This window comes from Esox lucius, chromosome 15, assembly GCF_011004845.1.
Source record: "Esox lucius isolate fEsoLuc1 chromosome 15, fEsoLuc1.pri, whole genome shotgun sequence".
In the NCBI taxonomy this organism is placed as follows: domain Eukaryota; kingdom Metazoa; phylum Chordata; class Actinopteri; order Esociformes; family Esocidae; genus Esox; species Esox lucius.
Window position 1 is genome coordinate 11,493,649 of NC_047583.1, and position 22,896 is coordinate 11,516,544.

Genomic DNA, 22,896 nt, shown 5'->3' on the forward strand with positions numbered 1-22,896 from the left:
TTAGTGTCTTGGAAGTGGATCCAGAAAGTCTCTCTGGACCTTCAGTGTTAGTCGATATCACCTCCAGTTTTGTTTTTGCTGACTTTCTCAATATAGAAATCACATAACAACAGGCCTCTTTGTTTAAAATGTAGATCCACGCGTCGATTAGGATCTGATTCATAGTAGATTGGGATGTAATGCCGTCGCTGTCATGCCCGAGGGCCAAAGCCCAATGGAGCCACCCTCAGCTACTATTGCAGGGATGTCCATGGCCATCGGTACTCTCATACGATGGCAGGCCTTACAGTCATCCTTGTGGGCTTTTTTGTCTTGTTATGTTAGATACTCGATGAGTTGAAAATAAACAATGTAAGTGTTCTTTTTGGGAGTCTATTCTATACTGGAAGGCTATTTAAACTTAGTAGTAGTATAAGTACTCATGGCAGAATTCAGGCAGGGCACACATTATTTTAATATTTTTTTGTCATTCCTCATATTAAAATGGCATACACCATTGGCAACATTTGTAGATTTGCTTGTCACTTTCATAGAATTGCTTACTGTATTTTAAAATTGCAGAAACTTGATTATCTCCACTGTCAAGAATAGTCACAAACAGTTGCTTAAAAAAACAGTTACTTCAGAGTTTCCCAGAACCATAAAAATCTGGTATTTAACATGTATCTCTTGTATTCCAATATGTTTTCCTTCAATCAGTACATATTAAGTGCTAGTATAATGAGTGTAAAGAGTTCTACCAAAGTACATTGTTGTTCATGAGATTTCTGAAGATCTGTTTTGGACTATATTCTATGATGGGTTGGTAAAGACCCTGTGAGTGCAATGAGGCATACATCATTTCAGAGCCTACAGTGTCTAATAATATAAAATGTACCCAACAACTCAATTGCACATATCTATGGAACCAGGCAGGATGAAAAGCCATTCCAAATACTTATTACATCCCAGAATATTCAATTCATAATTTACATATCAATTTTTATGCATCTAAAAGCAAAAACTCTTCGCTAAGGCATTTTCCATTTGGAATAATAGGGGGTTTCTGAGATCTATTTTAATTGGCAAAACAAACACATGACTAGTGCATTAAAGCAATTGTTTATTACCACTGAATCATAGGGTATGTATAATTTTGCCGTAAATGGTTATTAACTGATACAGAAACCATGGATTTGTATAATAGCCAGTAATCATTCCACCTCAGAATGTGTTTTTCCCTGATATACAGGGTTAAAGAATGACTCCGTAGTCAGTTCCATTTAGTAGGTCACAGAAATTGATTTGCTGCCCAAGGAATGTTTTTTTTTCCTTTTTTTGCGGTACTCTGGCATTCTGCTCACATAATCAAGGATGAGCGCTGCCTGTCTACCCAATCCACTGCTTCGTCCCACAGGGAAAACTGACTTGTAACAGGAAAACCTGCATGAATACTAATTAGTCTACTTGGCTTTAACAGCTTTGGTGTGCCCATCTCATAGGAATTTGCAGAATGTGATGCCTTTCCATGTTAATTACCCCATCTGAACATAGGAATAGGGAGGAGTGAGAGAGAAAGAGGGGGAAATAGAGAGAGTGGGGATCCTGGGAATACCTATATGCATGGACTCTGCTCAGTCTTAAATACAGTTAATTATAATGGGATTTTGAACATTTCAAGCAGGAATCAGGTGGTCGGGAGGCACTTTTCAGGGACTAAATCCCCAGACAAGGTCTCACAATTACGGCTGTCCACTTTGACATTCCTGCCCCAGATTCAGGAGAGTGAAGGAGTTGTGGAGAGTGAGGGAGGAGTGTAGAGAGAAGGAGTGGTGGAGAGAGAAGGAGGGGTGGAGAGTGAAGGAGTGGTGGAGAGTGAGGGAGGAGTGGAGAGTGAGGGAGGAGTGGAGAGTGAGGGAGGGGTGGAGAGTGAGGGAGGAGTGGAGAGTGAAGGAGTGGTGGAGAGTGAAGGAGGGGTGGAGAGTGAGGGAGGGGTGGAGAGTGAGGGAGTGGTGGAGAGTGAAGGAGGGGTGGAGAATGAGGGAGGAGTGGAGAGTGAGGGAGGGGTGGAGAGTGAGGGAGGAGTGGAGAGGGAAGGAGTGGTGGAGAGTGAATGAGTGGTGGAGAGTGAGTGGGGGTGGAGAGTGAAGGAGGGGTGGAGAGGGAAGGAGTGGTGGAGAGTGAAGGAGTAGTGGAGAGTGAAGGAGGGGTGGAGAGTGAAGGAGTGGTGGAGAGTGAGGGAGGGGTGGAGAGTGAGGGAGGAGTGGAGAGTGAAGGAGGGGTGGAGAGTGAGGGAGGGGTGGAGAGTGAGTGAGGGGAGGAGAGTGAGTGAGGGGAGGAGAGTGAAGGAAGGATGGAGAAAGGGGGAGGGGAGGAGAGTGAGTGGGGGTAGAGAGTGAGGAACAAACAGAGAATGCCAAACCAACAGTGAAATAGGGTAAGCCACAACAGAACTGAAAATGCAGTCTGCCGTGAACCCACAGCTTTACTCAGCGGCCAAGGAGTTTTATTACTAAACCAAAATAGCCCACAAGCTTTCAGCTCCAATGAAAAGCTATTGAAGGTGAGTGGGCAGAACCTGGTTAGGAAGGTGGGCAAAGCAAAGCACCACCTAGGAAAATCATATTGGGCTGTAACGGAGGTCATCTCTGTTACCTAGACTCCCTGGCTAATAATGCATATTGTTGGGTCACATGCATGAAGTTAAATCATTCGTACTATTTATAGCATACAGTGGTCGCTAACAGCGATTAATAATGTTCAGACTTAGAACACAGTGGATTTAGATTATTTATTGTATTTCAAATCTGTTGTGTTGGTGTTGCAGGGTGGCCACGTCTGCGTTGGCTGGTGGATTGGCCTGCAAGGAGAACATAACATTACTGTTGTCATGCCAGATTGTAATGTGCAGCATTCACATTGTGCCGATGTGCCGTTTGCGGGATGTTTAGAAGTGCCAATATAGTTGGGTGAACTAAATGTTCAACGCATGTACTTACTGTGTGTTTTGATCCTCCAGAGTGACCGGTAGTTCAGCAGTGTTCGGGCATAGATTCCCCAGGAGCCAGTGCATTGAAAAAATGGGTTCCACGTGCGACCAAAGGGGATATATTCAGGGGGATGTTTTGAGATGTGATTAATTAATGTAATGTTGATGCAGATTTATTTTGGATAACGTGTGGGGGTTAAGATATTAGAGGAATTATTTATTGACCAGTGTAATCATTATTTAAAACAAAACCTGTAAATGTTTTAAATAATTATTGGTGTGTACATTGTTGTGACCCAGGCGGTTCCCTCTAAAAGAAGGCAGTTTTTTGTGTTTGGTGTGTATGTGTTTGGGTTTAAAATGTTGTGACCTTGTTCGGTGTTAAGTGAGGTGTGTAAATAAATGCCCCTGGTGTATTGTGCCTGATTCTGTAAGATGTGTACTTATATGATAACAAAATTCAACCTTCATTCTTTCTAAACCGCACAATGCTTTGAAACTTTGGTAACGGGAAGTCCACGAAAAAGTAGTCCGCCCTGTTAACAACATTTGACCTAGTGGAACCGAAAACTGTATGACGATCCTGTGTTTCTTATATAACCAATAGGCTGAATGTAGGCCAAGTTTAATCTTGTTTGAAAGACTTCAACTGCCCTGCCACTGGGCGTCCTCTTCCCATGGGGAATAGAAATGATGACCTGATGATACGTTGATATTCAGATTGATCAATCTGTCTCTGTGTCCATCTGTGAGTGCATCATTTAATCTACTGCCTTAATATTCAGCACAGACAAGTGCACAAAGAAGTCCCGTGTGGACTCAACCTGCTTTGAGATAAGACTTCTTTGTGTTCAATGACCGACAATATATGGAACCCATGACCACTCGCCATCTGATAATGAGGTATATATTGGTTAGAAGAGAATATCCCACTTTTATGAATCCCATTCAAACCTGCTCATACATCATCCTAGGCTTTGCTAATCGGATTTTCATTTGGCCTTTTGTGTTTGAGGATCTCACCTGGACTTTCCCGAGCGAGCTGAGCAGGCCGCGGTATCCATCCGCCCAGGGCCGGCACGCCTAGCTGTGCAGAAGGCCCTTCTCTGGAACCCACGCTTTCATTCACAGACATCATTCATGTGCAAATCACCCCACAGGCCATTATCCCCCTAGCTTGCGCTTTTTAGATACTTGTGGAATAAAACAATAATGTTATGGTGATGTCACGCTATCTTGATATTTTGTTCTGTGACAAGTGGTAATAAGTCTAAACCAGATCAATACATTTGTCAGGTACAGGATGCAAAAATACAAGCCTTATTTCCATACTTTAATTTAAGAAGTGAAATAATATTTTCTTTGACTTTTTTATTGATTACAATAAAGCATTACAATGTTGTGCTATATTCGAAAAAATAATAATTCTTATGCTAAAGACGTGGATCCTTTGTAAGAAAATACCTTTCTAACATAACCCAATCTGTACAATGGGGGGCCTGAAATCAGTTCAGACAGCTAACAAAAAGAATCCCCCAAATGTTCCATGTTTTTCCATCATTGATAAACTATGCACGCATAAAACCACAGCTGTGTACTGACTATGGATCTGTGTATACCTGCCATTCCAAAATTTGCAACTGGCTTTTCAACCGGACGCTTGTGCTAAATGCCAGCAAGACATATGTTATTTACATAAGCCCAGCACTCTGGTATACTGAGTGATGTGTTTCATGTCGGGAAACAGGATTTACAAGCCAAACATAAGAAAGCACTCGGCAGGGAGCATCTTGTACAGTGAGGGGATGCCCATAAGTGGTGCAAAACATCTCAGAAGAGATAACCCTTAATGACAATCATGCCACATTCCTCTCAGGGAGAACCAGATGCAGACCCTCTACAAAGGTTGCCAGAGCATTAATTTAATTTACTGCATTCAGGACCCGATTATCTATTGCCCAAGCAATTCCCCTTCCTGGGGAATACCTAGTAAGGAAAGCCTTATCCCAGGAAGACAGTAGTGTAAAGAAGGCAATCTTCTCCTCAACACGGTCAACGCCAGAAGAGAACAAGTACAGCCCATGTCTCTCCTGGTCTCCAACAGTATATGTGTTAAAATGACCAAAAAGACACCCCACAGCTTTGTGCTTAACTGGGGGCTAACAAGTTGAATAGCGGACAGGGACATGTGTTCCACGGTCCTGGTCCTCCTAACAGAGATGCAGACCATTATTATAGCTCAGGAAAATTGTATTCTCTCTCTCTCGAGTTATGATGACATTAACTCATCCCCAGGCTCGAATTTGCCGGCGCACGAGGCCAGCGGGACTGTCAGGAACTTGAATTGTGTCTAAATGGAGGCAGGAGAGTCAGGGTCGTCACTAAACCTGTCTACAATCTTAACAGTATTGAAAGCACGGTCCAGAGAGCATCACGCACACACCATGAGGCAGGATGGACTAGGCACCCAGCCTGTAATCTGTGTCCGAATCAGACATTACATTCTGGGGCAGATTCCTGCTCTGTTCTCGCATATCATATCAGGGGTCTGCCCCATTTTTAAGAACATTCAAGGGTCTGTTCCAAGACCAGAGGTTGAAGTGAGTTTGCATGAAATTCTACAATCTTATCCACATTTCTGGGCCATTTTACACGACTGAAGAGCAGAAATACACTCACCTAAAGGATTATTAGGAACACCTGTTCAATTTCTCATTAATGCAATTATCTAATCAACCAATCACATGGCAGTTGCTTCAATGCATTTAGGGGTGTGGTCCTGGTCAAGACAATCTCCTCAACTCCAAACTGAATGTCAGAATGGGAAAGAAAGGTGATTTAAGCAATTTTGAGCGTGGCATGGTTGTTGGTGCCAGACGGGCCGGTCTGAGTATTTCACAATCTGCTCAGTTACTGGGATTTTCACACAACAACCATTTCTAGGGTTTACAAAGAATGGTGTGAAAAGGGAAAAACACCCAGTATGCGGAAGTCCGGTGGGCAAAAATGCCTTGTTGATGCTAGAGGTCAGAGGAGAATGGGCCGACTGATTCAAGCTGATAGAAGAGCAACTTTGACTGAAATAACCACTCGTTACAACCGAGGTATGCAGCAAAGCATTTGTGAAGCCACAACACGCACAACCTTGAGGCGGATGGGCTACAACAGCAGAAGACCCCACCGGGTACCACTCATCTCCACTAAAAATAGGAAAAAGAGGCTAAAATTTGCACGAGCTCACCAAAATTGGACAGTTGAAGACTGGAAGACTGTTCCCTGGTCAGATGAGTCTTGATTTCTGTTGAGACATTCAGATGGTCAGAATTTGGCGTAAACAGAATGAGAACATGGATCCATCATGCCTTGTTACCACTGTGCAGGGTGGTGGTGTAATGGTGTGGAGGATGTTTCCTTGGCACACTTTAGGCCCCTTATTGCCAATTGGGCATCGTTTAAATGCCACGGCCTACCTGGACATTGTTTCTGACCATGTCCATCCCTTCATGACCACCATGTACCCATCCTCTGATGGCTACTTTCAGCAGGATAATGCACCATGTCACAAAGCTTGAATCATTTCTATTTGGTTTCTTGAACATGACAATGAGTTCACTGTACTGAAATGGCCCCCACAGTCACCAGATCTCAACCCAATAGAGCATCTTTTGGATGTGGTGGAATGGGAGCTTCGTGCCCTGGATGTGCATCCCACAAATCTACATCAACTGCAAGATGCTATCCTATCAATATGGGCCAACATTTCTAAAGAATGCTTTCAGCACCTTGTTGAATCAATGCCACATAGAATTAAGGCAGTTCTGAAGGCGAAAGGGGGTCAAACACAATAATCCTTTAAGTGAGTGTATATTTTTAAATAGCCTACCATAGAAAGTGACTGGACACTATGACACTTCAATACTGGGATCAATAAAAAAAAAAAAATCCTACCTTAAATAAGACCACTGAAGTGGAGAAAGAAAGTTATTGTCAGAAATATTTCCAATGGTGCTGACTCATCCAACATTATCATAGGCCTGCAGTTGCGAAGGTCTCCACCAGCGGTCCATCCTCTTAGGTTTTCTCATTGCATTTAAAAGTAAATCCTTTGGTGACATTCCTGACAAGTCATTGATATGAGTTGATTGCCATAATTTGTGAAGTTAATCCCTATCGTTTTTTGTGTTTGTTTTTAATCTGGGATTAACTGAAAACTTAATCAGACAATGGCTGTCGCCACTGACTATGTATCTGAGCATAATCCCTAAAATTCATAAGACAAGGGGCACCATTCTTGAGTTCATTGATGCCATATTATGCAAGATTATGCAAACATATTAACAAAGTCTATTAAAAAGTATTGCACTCCATGAAGATTAAAAAAGGAACAGGAGCAACAATATGAATCCATTAATTGACTTTAAGGAATTGGTCTGAGAATTTGAATCACTGCCAGATAACATGAATAAAGCATCGTTTTAAATGAGAAGATGGTGCTTATATATTAACAATGGATAATTAATCAAGGCATTATCAGAGCGCAATAGTCTCATTAACTTACTTGAAGGATAGAAACAGTATCTTTTACCACAGTTGCCAGAAACCAGGATAGATAAAATTTGATCTAAGATCATTTAATGTGAATCAATAATGTTGAATGAACACTGCAGCAACCACAGTCAATACTGGGCTCTTATTAGCCAAATTGTTCTTTTCTGTGAAAACGTAAGGTCAGGAAAAAGGCAGGTTATGGCTGAGGGTGGGCCTGAAATATATGTAGTGAAAGGAGAAGAATAGTAGAGTAGTTAAGAACAGGTCAAAATTTAAATTATTTTCCAATTGTTTTGTTTTTTATGAAACAGATTTATTTTTTATTCTGAGCAGGAAAAGTTCTTACCTGGCTTAAACTCCCAAGAAAATGGTTTATGAAATTCCTTTCTTTCCATTTATAACCTATGAAATGATCAGTGTATTTTTTCATATAGCTCATTACATTATTCCTGGCAATGTGGATAGAACAGCCTGCTATGGAATGGGCAAGCTAGCTAATTCAAATTTTTTGACATGCTTGAAAAGTTTGACATTGGAGATTAGACTGAAATTCTGCTGGAAAGGAAAAGCAGGAAGGGTGGACATGAATGATGCTTGGTGTTATTTGTATATATTACTTAACTAAAAGGCAGAATTATACACTAAATATGAACAGATGAACTTTGCATGTCATTTGTTTCAAGGATTATTTGTCAAATGCACTGAACAACACAGTGTCATCATGTACAATGATATTCTTATGACATAGCACCTAAAAAAAAACTAAGTAGTTAGAGTTAAGAAGAAGAGTATAGTAAGCAAAAAATATAGCTAGACAAAAAATAAAAATAAAGCAACAATATACACACTGTAAAATAGCAGCAATCTGGGTAGTATTTTGATAGAGGAGCAATCTGGGTAGTATTACTGAACATTTAGATATGGTAAGTATGGCAGTAATATGCATTACATTGTGACCTAGCAGCAATGATAGAGTTATTGAAATGCAATAAGCTTATTGATGGTGGCATAGCACACTACAACTATTTAGTGAGAATTAAGAAGAAAATGTACACACAGCTTTAAATATATCAAGAGGATAATGAGATCATATACATAACACTGTACATAGCAGCATTTAAAAAGAGTACTGCAGATTAGCTGCAATATTGGTAGTAGTATTGAATATTGTACAAATGGCAAGTATGGCAGTCATATATACTGAAAAAGAATCGATTTTTAATATTCTAATGTCCATTAAAGTACTTGATAGGTCATCAGAGAATCTGGAATGTTTCTGTGTGATCAGTATGATCATGGGTCAGTGTTACTGATTAAGGAGACTTATAGCCTGAGGGGAGTCTGGAAGCGCATGCTCCGATGATTCAGTAGCGTCTACCAGACGGCAGCAGTGTGAACCGAGTGGCTGTGATCTTTGATGATGTTCTGTGCTTTCCTCAGGCATCGTGTATGGTAGATGCCTTAAACGGAGGGAATATGGCAGCCGATGATGCGCTCTGCAGGCTTTACCGCTCTCTGGAGGGACTTTCGGTCTGCAGCGGAGCAGCTGCCATATCAGGCAGTAATGCAGCCTGAGAGGATGCTTTCAATGGTGCAGCTGTAGAAGTTGGTGAGAGGTTTTGCAGACATGCCAAATGTGTTGAGTCTCCTCAGGAAGTATAATCGTTTTTGGGACCGTTTTCACTGCCCAGTTTGCTTGTCTGGACCAGGTGAGGTCATCCTTGATGAACACACTGAGAAACTTGAATTCGGAGACTCTCTCCACTTCAGCTCCATCGATGTGTATGGGGGCATGATCCCCGCCCCCCGCCCCTTCCTGAAGTCCACGATCATCTCTTTAGTCTTACAGATGTTGAGAGAGAGGTTGTTGTCCTGGCACCATGTAGCCAGGTTCCTTACCTCCTCTCTGTAAGCAGTCTCATCGTTGTTGGAGCTGAGACCAGGATGGTAGTGTCGTCTGTGAATTTTGTAGCTGTTGGAGCTTTTGGATGTCCTTAATGTCTGCCTACCCAAAATAAGTCTTTGCTGTGGTAGTAGATACCTCAGTCTGACCCTCCCTAACGTAAACACCTCCTTTGGCCATCATTCTTTTCTGTTTTATGCTGCCAAGGACTGGAACAAATGTAAAAAAAAACGCTCAAACTTGTATCACTCCTTACTCCGTCCAACAAACTGACCTCCAACCTAATCACTGCACCTCCAAAACAACTTCTCCAAATGGATATACTGTCAGCTCAAACAGTGAACAACAATGCACCTTATTATTATCTGTATATTTGCATCACATTTTATGGTATATGTTATTGGTGTAATTTACTTACCTATTCCATTGCACATTGTGTGCTTGATTGTATTTTATGGATCAGAGAATGCTAACATATCTTGGTTGGGATTTGAACTTTTTTTCCTGGCCCCATTATATTTTTTGGTTTTCTCTGATTGGAGGTTAGCCCACAACCTCAACAAGACGGATATGCTATTTTTCCAGGTGAAGGCCTGTACAACCTTACCTTACATAGGTACCCATCTGTGCACGTGTCATCTAACATCTGGACTACTGAAGTGTTCAGCCTTCTGGTGTTGGTTTGTTAGGCATAGCAGCAATGGACCTTTAGACTATGCTCAAACCTTAAATCACTAACCAAGCTCAGTTCTGCCACCTCTAGTCTCTAGGACAATTCAATTCACAAATACAGTGGATATAAAAAGTCTCCACACCCCTGTTAAAACGCCAGGTTTATGTAAAGTAAAAGAATGAGACAAAGATAAATCATGTCAGAACTTTTTCCAGTTTTAATTTGACCTATAATGTGAACAATTCAATTAAAAAACAAACTGAAATCTTCGAGGGGAAAAAATGAAAGATAAAAACCTTACAATAACCTGGTTGCATAAGTGTGCACACCCTTAAACTAATTCCTTGTTGAAGCACCTTTTTATTTTATTACAGCACTCAGTCTTTTTGGGTAGGAGTCTATTAGCATGGCACATCTTGACATGGCAATATTTGCCCAGTCTTCTTTGCAAAAGCGCTCCAAATCTGTCAGATTGTAAGGACATCTCCTATGCACAGCCCTCTTCAGGTCACCCCACAGATGTTCAATTGGATTCAGGTCTGGGCTCTGGCTGGGCCATTCCAAAACGTTAATCTTCTTCTGGTGAAGCCATGCTTTTGTGGATGTGTGCTTTGGGTCGTTGTCGTGCTGAAAGGTGAACTTTATCTTCAGCTTTCTAACGGACGCCTGAAGGTTTTGTGCCAAAATTGATTTTGCTGATAACTATTTCAAACTATGTCAAATTCACTTAGTATTATTAAGTTGTGTCTTTAAACATAGCTATTTAAAAATAAATATACTTACTGTACGTGGCTCTGGATAAGATGCTGAATGTCTAAAAGTGCTTAGTTAAAAATGTAGATAAAACCTATTTATTACCAAGGCTTATTTTTTCCATGGTCTTTAAAAGCAGTGGTGATGACTGAAGCAAAACAAGAATGTTCTTGGCATTGTGGTTTAATGTAGGTCACGTTTATGTATGTTTGCACGTGGGAACCATGTGTACATCCACACAGCCCAAACAGTACACAGTTACAGTCACACTAATAGTGTGACCAGATTTTCTAGCGAGATCTATTATGACTAGACTGACTGAAGTGCAGGTGGCATTTAACACACAACCAAATGTACGAAGGATTTGCAGAAATATACTTTGATTTGCATCAAAGTCCCCATGCAAAATTTCAGTCTATTACATAAAACGGAATAAATCTTAAATCTGCGTTTGCTGAAGTCACTCCAGAATATCTTTGGGGAGGATGACATCATAAAGGAACATTAATGAGATTTTCTAGCATATTACAAGCAAATATTGTGATTTGAACCCTAATAAAACAGCAAATCATTGCCACCAGGAAGATAAGAGAATTCAATCATGAAGGTTCACTGTGTTGCTGAGATAAGTTTAAATAATCAAAAGGTAGGTGGCAAAGGGCACAGGAGTCTACAAGTGAGGACCAAGGACTCCGAAGGATCTGGAGAGATTCTGCATGGGTGAATGGTCTCAGATCCCTTGGTATCTGCTCTCTTACCGAACCAAAATTTAGCAGAGAAAGGTTACTTTGAGAAAAATATATATTTGTTTATTACATTTTTTTCTTAGAATTTGAGCTGATAAACAACTTCATTTTTTCTAGCCATTTTTGATGATCTTTACAAGTGTTTTAATAATTCAGGAGGCCGTTGTTTAACAGGTTATTCAACCAGAAAAGGGGTCAAGGTGAAGGGAAAGGCTCCACCATGAACCAGGGCTCTGAATTCTTAAAAGCAACTGTTTCTTGTTTTCGGGGAATTTAGTGTCTGTAAAATGCAACAGGTAAAGTGGTCAAAATGGATTACAAAAATAATCTTGAGTTTTCTTATAACTCAGATATAGGAAATATATATGCAGCAACATATAAATATAATCACTTTAATCTACAGAGGATCAGGACAAATGTCACACTCCTTTTTCAGCATTAGTCGCCAGAAACTCTAATCTCAGCTAAAGTAAATTTAACACAAAATCTGTCAATCAGAAACACGACTGCTTAACTAAATGGTTACTGATATCTTTGAAACAGCCCAAGCTTGTATAATCAAAAGAACATCTTTTGTGTCCACAATGCACATACCCAGAAAAAACTACTGTATCAGCGACCAGATCAAAATGAATTAATATGTAATTGAGGACTATTGAGAGAGATGAAATGACCTTGCTGCAAATCATTATTCTCTGAAAAAAATAAAAGTGGAGTAAGGGGGAATGGAAGCTGCACATTCAAAACCATCTTGCCCACTGAGTATGCAAATAACGTACTGCAACCATGTCATTGTTGGTGAATGTTTAACTTACACCACTTGCTCTCATCTGGATGTCCCTTCTTTCACTGACAATTCTACATTATTTTCAAGACAAAAGACCACAATGCATTTCTTATAATATGACAGGCAAACAAGAGCAAACAAGAAGTTGAGACAAATACGCGTTTAACATGGAAACAACACATCGAAAAGGTGGTGTGATTTTGAAGCAACTGTTTTGCAACCAGAAAAGGGGTCAAGAGGTGTTGGAGAGGGAGTGAGCAAAACAGTTGAAAAGGAAAGTTTTGAGTAAGGAACAGAAGCATTCAACTTGCAGTGGTCTCTTAATTTTAACCTGTCTGTTCCTCGCTCAAAATCTTCCTTTTTGACTTTTTTGGAAAGGAAAAGGTCTAGAGGTCTCTTAATCTTTTCCGGAGCTGTATAGTGTTGTTTGGTGTTGTTTTTATTTCCCTTGTAAATACTTTATTATTGTTAACATATGTTTTTAATTATGTGGTTCTTTCTGTTGTCTTGTCCTCATGCAAAGGTATTTAAATAACAGTGAAATAAAGTATGCCAAAAAGCCCAAAATTACGCTATTGCTTTGTAGTGTTAATATATGAATACTGGACCGGGCCTGTTTCATTGGCCTCAACCTAACATACACTCAACTAAAGGATTATTAGGAACACCTGTTCAATTTCTCATTAATGCAATTATCTAATCAACCAATCACATGGCAGTGGCTTCAATGCATTTAGGGGTGTGGTCCTGGTCAAGACAATCTCCTGAACTCCAAACTGAATGTCAGAATGGGAAAGAAAGGTGATTTAAGCAATTTTGAGCGTGGCATGGTTGTTGGTGCCAGACGGGCCGGTCTGAGTATTTCACAATCTGCTCAGTAACTGGGATTTTCACGCACAACCATTTCTAGGGTTTACAAAGAATGGTGTAAAAAGGGAAAAACATGCAGTATGCGGCAGTCCGGTGGGCGAAAATGCCTTGTTGATGCTAGAGGTCAGAGGAGAATGGGCCGACTGATTCAAGCTGATAGAAGAGCAACTTTGACTGAAATAACCACTCGTTACAACCGAGGTATGCAGCAAAGCATTTGTGAAGCCACAACACGCACAACCTTGAGGCGGATGGGCTACAACAGCAGAAGACCCCACCGGGTACCACTCATCTCCACTAAAAATAGGAAAAAGAGGCAAAAACTTGCACGAGCTCACCAAAATTGGACAGTTGAAGACTGGAAGACTGTTCCCTGGTCAGATGAGTCTCGATTTCTGTTGAGACATTCAGATGGACAGAATTTGGCGTAAACAGAATGAGAACATGGATCCATCATGCCTTGTTACCACTGTGCAGGCTGGTGGTGGTGGTGTAATGGTGTGGAGGATGTTTCCTTAGCACACTGTAGGCCCCTTATTGCCAATTGGGCATCGTTTAAATGCCATGGCCTACCTGGACATTGTTTCTGACCATGTCCATCCCTTTATGACCACCATGTACCCATCCTCTGATGGCTACTTTCAGCAGGATAATGCACCATGTCACAAAGCTTGAATCATTTCTATTTGGTTTCTTGAACATGATAATGAGTTCACTGTACTGAAATGGCCCCCACAGTCACCAGATCTCAACCCAATAGAGCATCTTTGGGATGTGGTGGAATGGGAGCTTCGTGCCCTGGATGTACATCCCACAAATCTACATCAACTGCAAGATGCTATCCTATCAATATGGGCCAACATTTCTAAAGAATGCTTTCAGCACCTTGTTGAATCAATGCCACATAGAATAAAGGCAGTTCTGAAGGCGAAAGGGGGTCAAACACAGTATTAGTATGGTGTTCCTAATAATCCTTTAGGTGAGTGTAGGTATTGATCTCAACCTTTACCATTCCCTCTGTCTGACCAAAAGATCCTCAATTTCTCTTTACACCTCATACGTACCTCATAAAATTAATAAACAGATCATCTCTTTCAACAAAATCAAAGCAGTCTAACCTCTGATGCCATTTGCACTGCCCTGTCCCAGGACCATGTCCCCAATTCGCCAACTCGCTAACAAGTTCAACATTTATTCTCTGGCCCCTGTCCAAAATAAATCTGTTTCCTCCTCCCCCCTGGAAAAGCAGCATGGCTGCCACCTGGAGTGCCTGACTAGTCGGGGCTCACCGTTCATATTGAGGCCTCTCCATCAACAGAGATGCCCTCAGGGCTGCTACGTCCACCTTCTTCTGCAACATCATCAACAGCTCTAACTTGCCTTCCCAATAAATGAATCCCAGTTGGATCTATCCCCCTTCCTATTTTCCCACTGGCCACCCTTGAATCCCAGAAGCCAACATTTGCCCTAAAGAGTCCACCTATGCATATCTCAAGACTCCGGTCATCCAACGCCACTACCTACTCCCTGGATCCTCTTCCCATGGTTCTCCTTAAAGTGTGTCTGCCTGCTCACTGTCCATACATTAAATGCACTGTCCTCTCCATCTGCAAAACTGAAGCAGTCACCACCATCTTAAAAAAGCACAGACTGGACAGCGCCATCTTCAATAACTTCTGGCCCATCTCAAAGGACTATTGCCTCTCAACTACAAATCTACCTGCTAACTCATCACTAATTAAGCCTATTCAATCTGGTTTAACTCAGGACCAACTCGTCCCTTCATCAACCCTCCCCTGGCACATGGAATCATGCTTCTCTATGATAAAAAAGCTAGAAGCCTCAAGACTGTCTTTGAAAATGTAAATCTAGAGGAATACCTAGAATGTTAACGCTTTCAGGGAGTAAATATCATGTATTAGGATATAAGCGCCAAAGTTAGACCAATCTGTGATTCTGGCAGGTAGGCAGGCTCCGGTGGGCTCTGGCTCAGCCTCCAAAAGGCTACACATACAACACATTCACATCGCGCAACACTCTTTCCTCCCTTTAACCACCAGTCACAAATATACTACTTAGCGTTGCTTATTTAAGAAACAAACTGCATTGAATGTATTAAAACACTATAAAATTGTCCTCAGCAAGGTCATTGAATCTCCCTGATATGTCATGATTCACAGCGCCTGCTACTATGGTGTTAAAAGCCAAACGAGGTGTACAGGCACTGCCTCTCACAGAAGAGTCAATCAGGAAAAGTTCTCTTAAAAAATGTTTATTGTGTTGTTACGTATTAGTACAATACACCTCCACTCTCACAGATCTATCTGCCACACACACGAGTATCTGTTGACATGCTCCTTAACATGGATATTATGTTAGGGAGCCTTTTAGCAAACTCTAAATGATTCCGCTACATTCCCTTCCTGTGCGAGGTCAGGGCTGGCTGAAGCCATTACTGGTAATGAGTGTGGAGTCCTACTTTACAAGGTTCAGGCATATAAAGTCACCTAAAAGCTGACTAATGGAATCCTACCAATATACTGAATGCCAGGGGCTTTTACAATATTACAACATAACATGGCGTTTCAAATGTTACAGTTTAACATTCATATGAATCGAAAAAGCAACCTCCTACAAGAAATAAGTAATGGGTTATTTATAAAACTTGAGAGTAGGTTTAGGGCCAGTCTGGGGAGATGATGTGTTGATCACATGATTTCCCAAGCATGTTAAAGGTACACTCAGCCAAATGACGGAGATGCTGAAAATAAACGGCATAACGGGTCCATTTTTGCAACAACTGAGTGCAGTGGAGCAAACCCATGCACATGGGCTGAAGCAGTGTGTGACTAGATGAGAGCAAGGTCTTGGATATTGCTCATTGTTCTACGTGGTGCTCGGTCTACGTTTTAGCAGTGTAATTACTATTCACCGTCAGTTACACGTATTGACACCAATAAAGACTGCATATTCTTCAAATACAATAATGAGCATAAGCACAGTCTGTCCACTCACGCTATGAGGTGATCACAAAGCATTTACACAAAAACACAAACACGATTGTACTACATTATCATTTGAAAACGAAAAGGCACAGGGAAATGAAAAGGGGAAACAAGCATACGCCTGCTGTTCGCCGTATATAACTTCAGCTTTACTGAACATTTCCAAAAAACATACATTGTGATCAGATGTTTCCATCATAGGTCTGTCTTTCTGGGTGACGGGCCACTTCAACAGGTGTGCAGGTCGTTCTGTAACATCCAGAGTGGCCATTGTTCTTTGCCATTTTACAGGTGACTCACATCACTACAGTAGATGCATTCCACTCGGAGAGGACTGCAGCATTCCGAATGCATGATTTCAAGCCTAGTGTAAACAAATCGCTTTAAAAGACCAGTTTAATCTATTTCAAGCTGTTATTATGAGTTCTAAGAGTCGTTCAGATGGAGAGACTGAAACAAGGTTAACATCTGTGTGTTTGAAAACTCTTCACACACTTTAACCACAGTTAAAGAGGCATCAGGTTATTATTATTTTTTTAATGGTACAGTATGCATAGAATTTATAATGTGGAAAGAGTCAGCTAAGGGTTACAGATGGGGAAAAATACGGTATGGAGATTCCTTTTCTCAGGCCTGTCAGTCATAAAAATCATCAGAGTCGTCATTGTTCGTACTGTAGGGCTTAGGACGTAAGGCAGCTTCTATCTCTGAGTTGCTGTCGTCAGATTCTCCCCAAAAAGCTATAAGAAAATCATAACAACACAGACCCAACATCTGAATCACAAAGCTGATTTAGGAGATTTGAAAAAAGCTGAAATGTGGGGTAATTGAATACAAACAAGAATTGAAATTATCATTGTAAAATGAATTCTAATTACAAATGTAAATCAATTAACATAACCTAATGTCTCGTGTAGTTCACAATATCCCCTTTTCTACTTGGTAAACTAATACAGAGATTGAGACAGCAGTACTTCTGTGGACGCATGAGTATGTAGAATGGCTGTGGACACGTGAGTATGTAGAGTGGCTGTGGACACGTGAGTATGTAGAGTGGCTGTGGACACATGAGTATGTAGAGTGGCTGTGGATACATGAGTATGTAGAGTGGCTGTGGACACAAGTAGTATGTAGAGTGGCTGTGGACACATGAGTATGTAGAATGGGTGTGGACACATGAGTATGTAGAATGGCTGTGGACACATGAGTATGTAGAATGGCTGTGGACACATGAGTATGTAGAATGGCTGTGGACACATGAGTATGTAGAATGGCTGTGGACACATGAGTATGTAGAATGGCTGTGGATACATGAGTATGTAGAATGGCTGTGGATACATGAGTATGTAGAATGGCTGTGGTAACATGAGTATGTAGAATGGCTGTGGATACATGAGTATGTAGAATGGCTGTGGATACATGAGTATGTAGAATGGCTGTGGTTACATGAGTATTTTGAATGGCTGTGGTTACATGAGTATTTTGAATGGCTGTGGATACATGAGTATGTAGAATGGCTGTGGTAACATGAGTATGTAGAATGGCTGTGGACACATGAGTATTAAGAATGGCTGTGGACACATGAGAATTTAGAATGGCTGTGGTTACATGAGTATTTTGAATGGCTGTGGATACATGAGTATGTAGAATGGCTGTGGTAACATGAGTATGTAGAATGGCTGTGGACACATGAGTATTAAGAATGGCTGTGGACACATGAGTATTTAGAATAGCTGTGGTTACACGAGTATTTAGAATGGCTGTGGTTACACGAGTATTTTGAATGGCTGTGGATACATGAGTATGTAGAATGGCTGTGGACACATGAGTATGTAGAATGGCTGTGGACACATGAGTATGTAGAATGGCTGTGGATACATGAGTATGTAGAATGGCTGTGGATACATGAGTATGTAGAATGGCTGTGGACACATGAGTATTAAGAATGGCTGTGGTTACATGAGTATTTAGAATGGCTGTGGATACATGAGTATGTAGAATGGCTGTGGTAACATGAGTATGTAGAATGGCTGTGGTAACATGAGTATGTAGAATGGCTGTGGATACATGAGTATGTAGAATGGCTGTGGATACATGAGTATGTAGAATGGCTGTGGATACATGAGTATGTAGAAGGGCTGTGGACACATGAGAATTTAGAATGGCTGTGGTTACATGAGTATTTTGAATGGCTGTGGATACATGAGTATGTAGAATGGCTGTGGTAACATGAGTATGTAGAATGGCTGTGGACACATGAGTATTAAGAATGGCTGTGGACACATGAGTATTTAGAATGGCTGTGGACACATGAGTATTTAGAATGGCTGTGGTTACATGAGTATTTTGAATGGCTGTGGATACATGAGTATTAAGAATGGCTGTGGTTACATGAGTATTTAGAATGGCTGTGGATACATGAGTATGTAGAATGGCTGTGGATACATGAGTATGTAGAATGGCTGTGGATACATGAGTATGTAGAATGGCTGTGGATACATGAGTATGTAGAATGGCTGTGGATACATGAGTATGTAGAATGGCTGTGGATACATGAGTATGTAGAATGGCTGTGGATACATGAGTATGTAGAATGGCTGTGGATACATGAGTATTTAGAATGGCTGTGGACACATGAGTATTTAGAATGGCTGTGGTTACATGAGTAATTTGAATGGCTGTGGATACATGAGCATTAAGAATGGCTGTGGTAACATGAGTATGTAGAATGGCTGTGGACACATGAGTATTAAGAATGGCTGTGGTTACATGAGTATTTAGAATGGCTGTGGACACATGAGTATGTAGAATGGCTGTGGATACATGAGTATGTAGAATGGCTGTGGATACATGAGTATGTAGAATGGCTGTGGATACATGAGTATGTAGAATGGCTGTGGATACATGAGTATGTAGAATGGCTGTGGATAACTAACCTTTAGACTGTACTGCAGAGTAGCTTTGGATTTGTTTATTTTCTCTCCTGAAAATATAAAGAAAACAATCAATTAACCTGTGTTTTTAATAGAGAGTTACTCTAAGTTAATAGATCGGTAGTCTCTGACATTGAGAGCATTTACATATTTAAAACGTGTGGACAGTACTTGTGTCCAATAAGGAAAATGCTCAAATAAACACGTGTTCCTAACCTCATACAGTAAATGTTGGTCAAGCATGTAATGAGCAAGCATGGAATCTGTCAAGGACTAAAAAGGATATCAGTGTCACAGTCATTGAAATCCTAAAAACACCAACAATAAAATGGCAGCAGAGATACAGGACCATTCTAGCTCTACACATGTTCCATCAATCAAATGCACAACAAAACTTATACTAGCGCCCTCAGCAAAATGTGTATGTAACATGTTACAAGGACACCAATCCAGACCTTAAGGAGACAGACTTCCAAGGCTAAGCCTGTTTTAGAGGCACACAGCACCAAAGGAAACTTCCTTGACTCCTGTTCTAATCTCGCTGAAGGACTTCCCCAAGACGCCTCTTTATTCAGAAGTGGTCGAAAGACAGGGTTGCCGGATTCCCATAGCATCAGTGATATCGCTATGGAAATGTGTGACCCCTGAAAAGGCTTTGAGGTGCCTTGATGCATATGCAGTAGGCCGATCTACTTTTAAAGGCCTCCTCTTCAATTTACATCATCACAGTCCCTATTCACAGCCAACACAATAAATCCCCACCACCTAGCTGCTTATCCAATATCCATATGACTGTTTTTACTTTGTCCATTGGCGAAAATATTTTCTTTGAAAAAGAAAATAAAAATAATAGGACCGAATTATTTTCCACAAACACACACAGACACACGCACACACTAGGCAAATGCAGACACACACACACACGCACACAAACATACACTAGGCACATGCACAGACACGCACACAAACACACACTAGGCACATGCACTGACAGACACACACACACAGACACACACACAAACACACACACAAGGCACATGCACTGACACACACACACACACACACACACAAACACGGCATGGCTGCATCCCCCACCCACTTGAACACACAGCACAGTTGCACAGGCACACACGGGGTGTGTTGTTCTATCTGCATCCATGTGTCCCTCAATTCAAACGCATGACCCCTCTGATTGCCATCCTCACAATTACCCCCTTCTCCTCAAGCTCAGCATTGGCACAGCCAAATGTGACTGCTGTATATGAACTCAATTATGTTGTTTGTGATCCTATTGAAAGCCACTCCATCTTGAAAACTATACGTTTCTGCTCGTGCCACATCACTCAAACAGTTATCTAAATAAAATAAAGCAAATAAACATCTTAACGATAATTTGTAACAGCGCGACAATTGCTTTCTAACACATACATTAAATTACATAGTTGGCAAAACCATTATAGTGAATGTATTATATTCATATATCAATAAGATTCCAGACAGATAATTGGATCAGGTCTACATCTACGCCAAGGCTAGAGAAGACAGTATACCTCTGAAAACCTTTGGCCGTCAAGAAAACCAATGTGAAAAAGTGGAAATGGGGGTTGAGGCAAGGATGCAATCACAAATAATCAGCCGGCCTGTCTGCAGTGGAAAGGGCATGTACAGAATGTCCCCCTGAAACCCACAGCAAGCCTTTAAAATCAACCTTTTTGGATCAAAAGATACAGAATAAGATACAATGGAGTAAATTACACTTTATGAAAGGAAATTATTTCTTATCAGTCTGTCTGACGAAAACCATGTCACCACAAAGCAGCGAGCTGGGACTACATTAAGACAGCTACTCAGTGTTCCTATTTGGAAAGTGAAGCAAAAACCTTAATTTTAGCTTCACTGTCCACACAAATACAGAGAAAATGGAAGTTAGGTTAAACCAATGAATAAAGATAGTACTGACAGTAACTGCAGCTATGAAAGAATCCAAGGGAAGCCGTAACCCTCGCAGTTGACATCTTTAAGATCATTTATTTTAAGTAGTAGTCTTGGCAGCCGTTATGCCAGCTTTTAAAATCTGCCTGGTCATAAAGGAATGTCAACAACTAAAGTTAAGAATAATTCTTCATAACCCACAGGCTGCAGGGAGCTGAGTGGTCAGACTGTCTGTCATGAAACTAGACCAAACCCCTGGGCTGGCAAGGTGAATTCCACTGCTCTGTCCCTGAGCAAGGCAATTAAGGTAGTTAAATGTCTCTTATCAGACACAGTTACCTGGTAAAAAGAAAAAAGAAATTCACTTGTACCACACTCCTGGAATTTTTTGGGCTTATCATTGAAAGGCTATTTCATTTAAGTAATACTGGGACGACAACTGTAATTACACACAGATAATCAATAGTTACATGGTCAAGTTACTGGGAAGGGCAACCTTAGAAATGTCATTTTTCACAAGAACTTTCCTGAGGACATCTTTGTGAGCATCAAATAAAATGTATCACTAACAAACCAACGGGCTACTTGAAAATAAAAAAGTAAAACAATGAATTGTCCCTGCTACTGTTGCGATGTACACAGGGCTATCCTTGAGATAAAGTAGAGCTGGGACAACAAAGAGTGTGACAAAAATGCCTGCTCTGCTGCTTTCCATCTACCTCGCCGCTACCCCAGCATAGCATTTAAAAATCCCCTATAGTTTTAAAAAGGGATATACTTGACACAATTCAACATGCAGTTAGGGCATATACACACAGGTTAAGATATTTAAGCCACAATGAAAACATACAATAGTTTGTTAACGCAGGCACCAGAAAACACGCATAGTCCATATGTTTACATATTCACATTCCCTGTGTAATCCACAGCCATTTCCAGCAACATGTCAATTCTTTTCCCCGCCACTGTAATGACTGTGGTAATAAACATATGCTTCCAGGGAGTAAATTGGACTATTCTTTTATATAACTTCCCCAGCCAGCATGGGAATGATCTATCAGCTGTTCCACTTCAGACAGAGACCGGGCTGATTTTCAAGACAGGACCATTACCATAGGAAGCCCAGGAAGCCGCTGACCCCTTCAATCTAGCATTTCATTTCCATAAAGATTCATGCCAGTTCATCTTGCAGAGTTTGCCTTAATTGAGGCAATGATCTGAATATGTAAGACAGACTGTGCTGGCCACGGTTTTCTTTTTTTTCATAGATCTTGGTAAGCGTAATGTGAACAATTATCCAAATTATAGCTACTATTGAAATGCCTCCTTCATGGCTTTTTTCATTATTCCATATTTATTATTGTTTAGCTTACATTTATAAATGTAAACAATACAATACGATTTTTCATTCACAACTTCCTGAAATGTGTTTATCCTGACGCAACCAACTGAAAATGGAAAAATTGTATATTACATTGGTAAAAAATATGCAAATGTATGTGTGATATATACATTACAATCTCACAATAATGCAAATGAATTTTTTTATTATTGCTTATCTCTTTATACAAAAAAGACAGATCCTTTAACATACGCTATCATTTCAAACTGGACTGAAAAATGATTGTGAATTCACATTTCTTTTGGTTTTTTGCAATGAGTTCATGGGCATGAAGGCAATTTGATGATGTGCTTCAATAATGGAAAACCTATAAAGGGTTGATTCAGTCTGGAAAAATAATGCTTACATGGCATTTTATATACTGTTGGCACAGGCT

General features: G+C 40.7%; 1 protein-coding gene across 2 annotated transcripts in view; it reads right to left on the bottom strand.

Annotated features, from left to right (window-relative positions):
• Positions 1-15,504: 15,504 nt before the first annotated feature.
• kiz (kizuna centrosomal protein) overlaps positions 15,505-22,896 on the bottom strand; it is a 30,289-nt gene continuing 22,897 nt past the window's right edge. For both annotated transcript variants that reach the window (XM_020053778.2, XM_010879202.3), the window contains 2 exons: positions 19,190-19,236; positions 15,505-16,993 (listed from right to left, as the gene is read on the bottom strand). In XM_020053778.2, the coding sequence (XP_019909337.2) occupies positions 16,890-16,993; positions 19,190-19,236 (151 nt within the window). In that variant the 3' untranslated portion in view covers positions 15,505-16,889. The remainder of the gene's footprint in view (positions 16,994-19,189; positions 19,237-22,896) is intronic.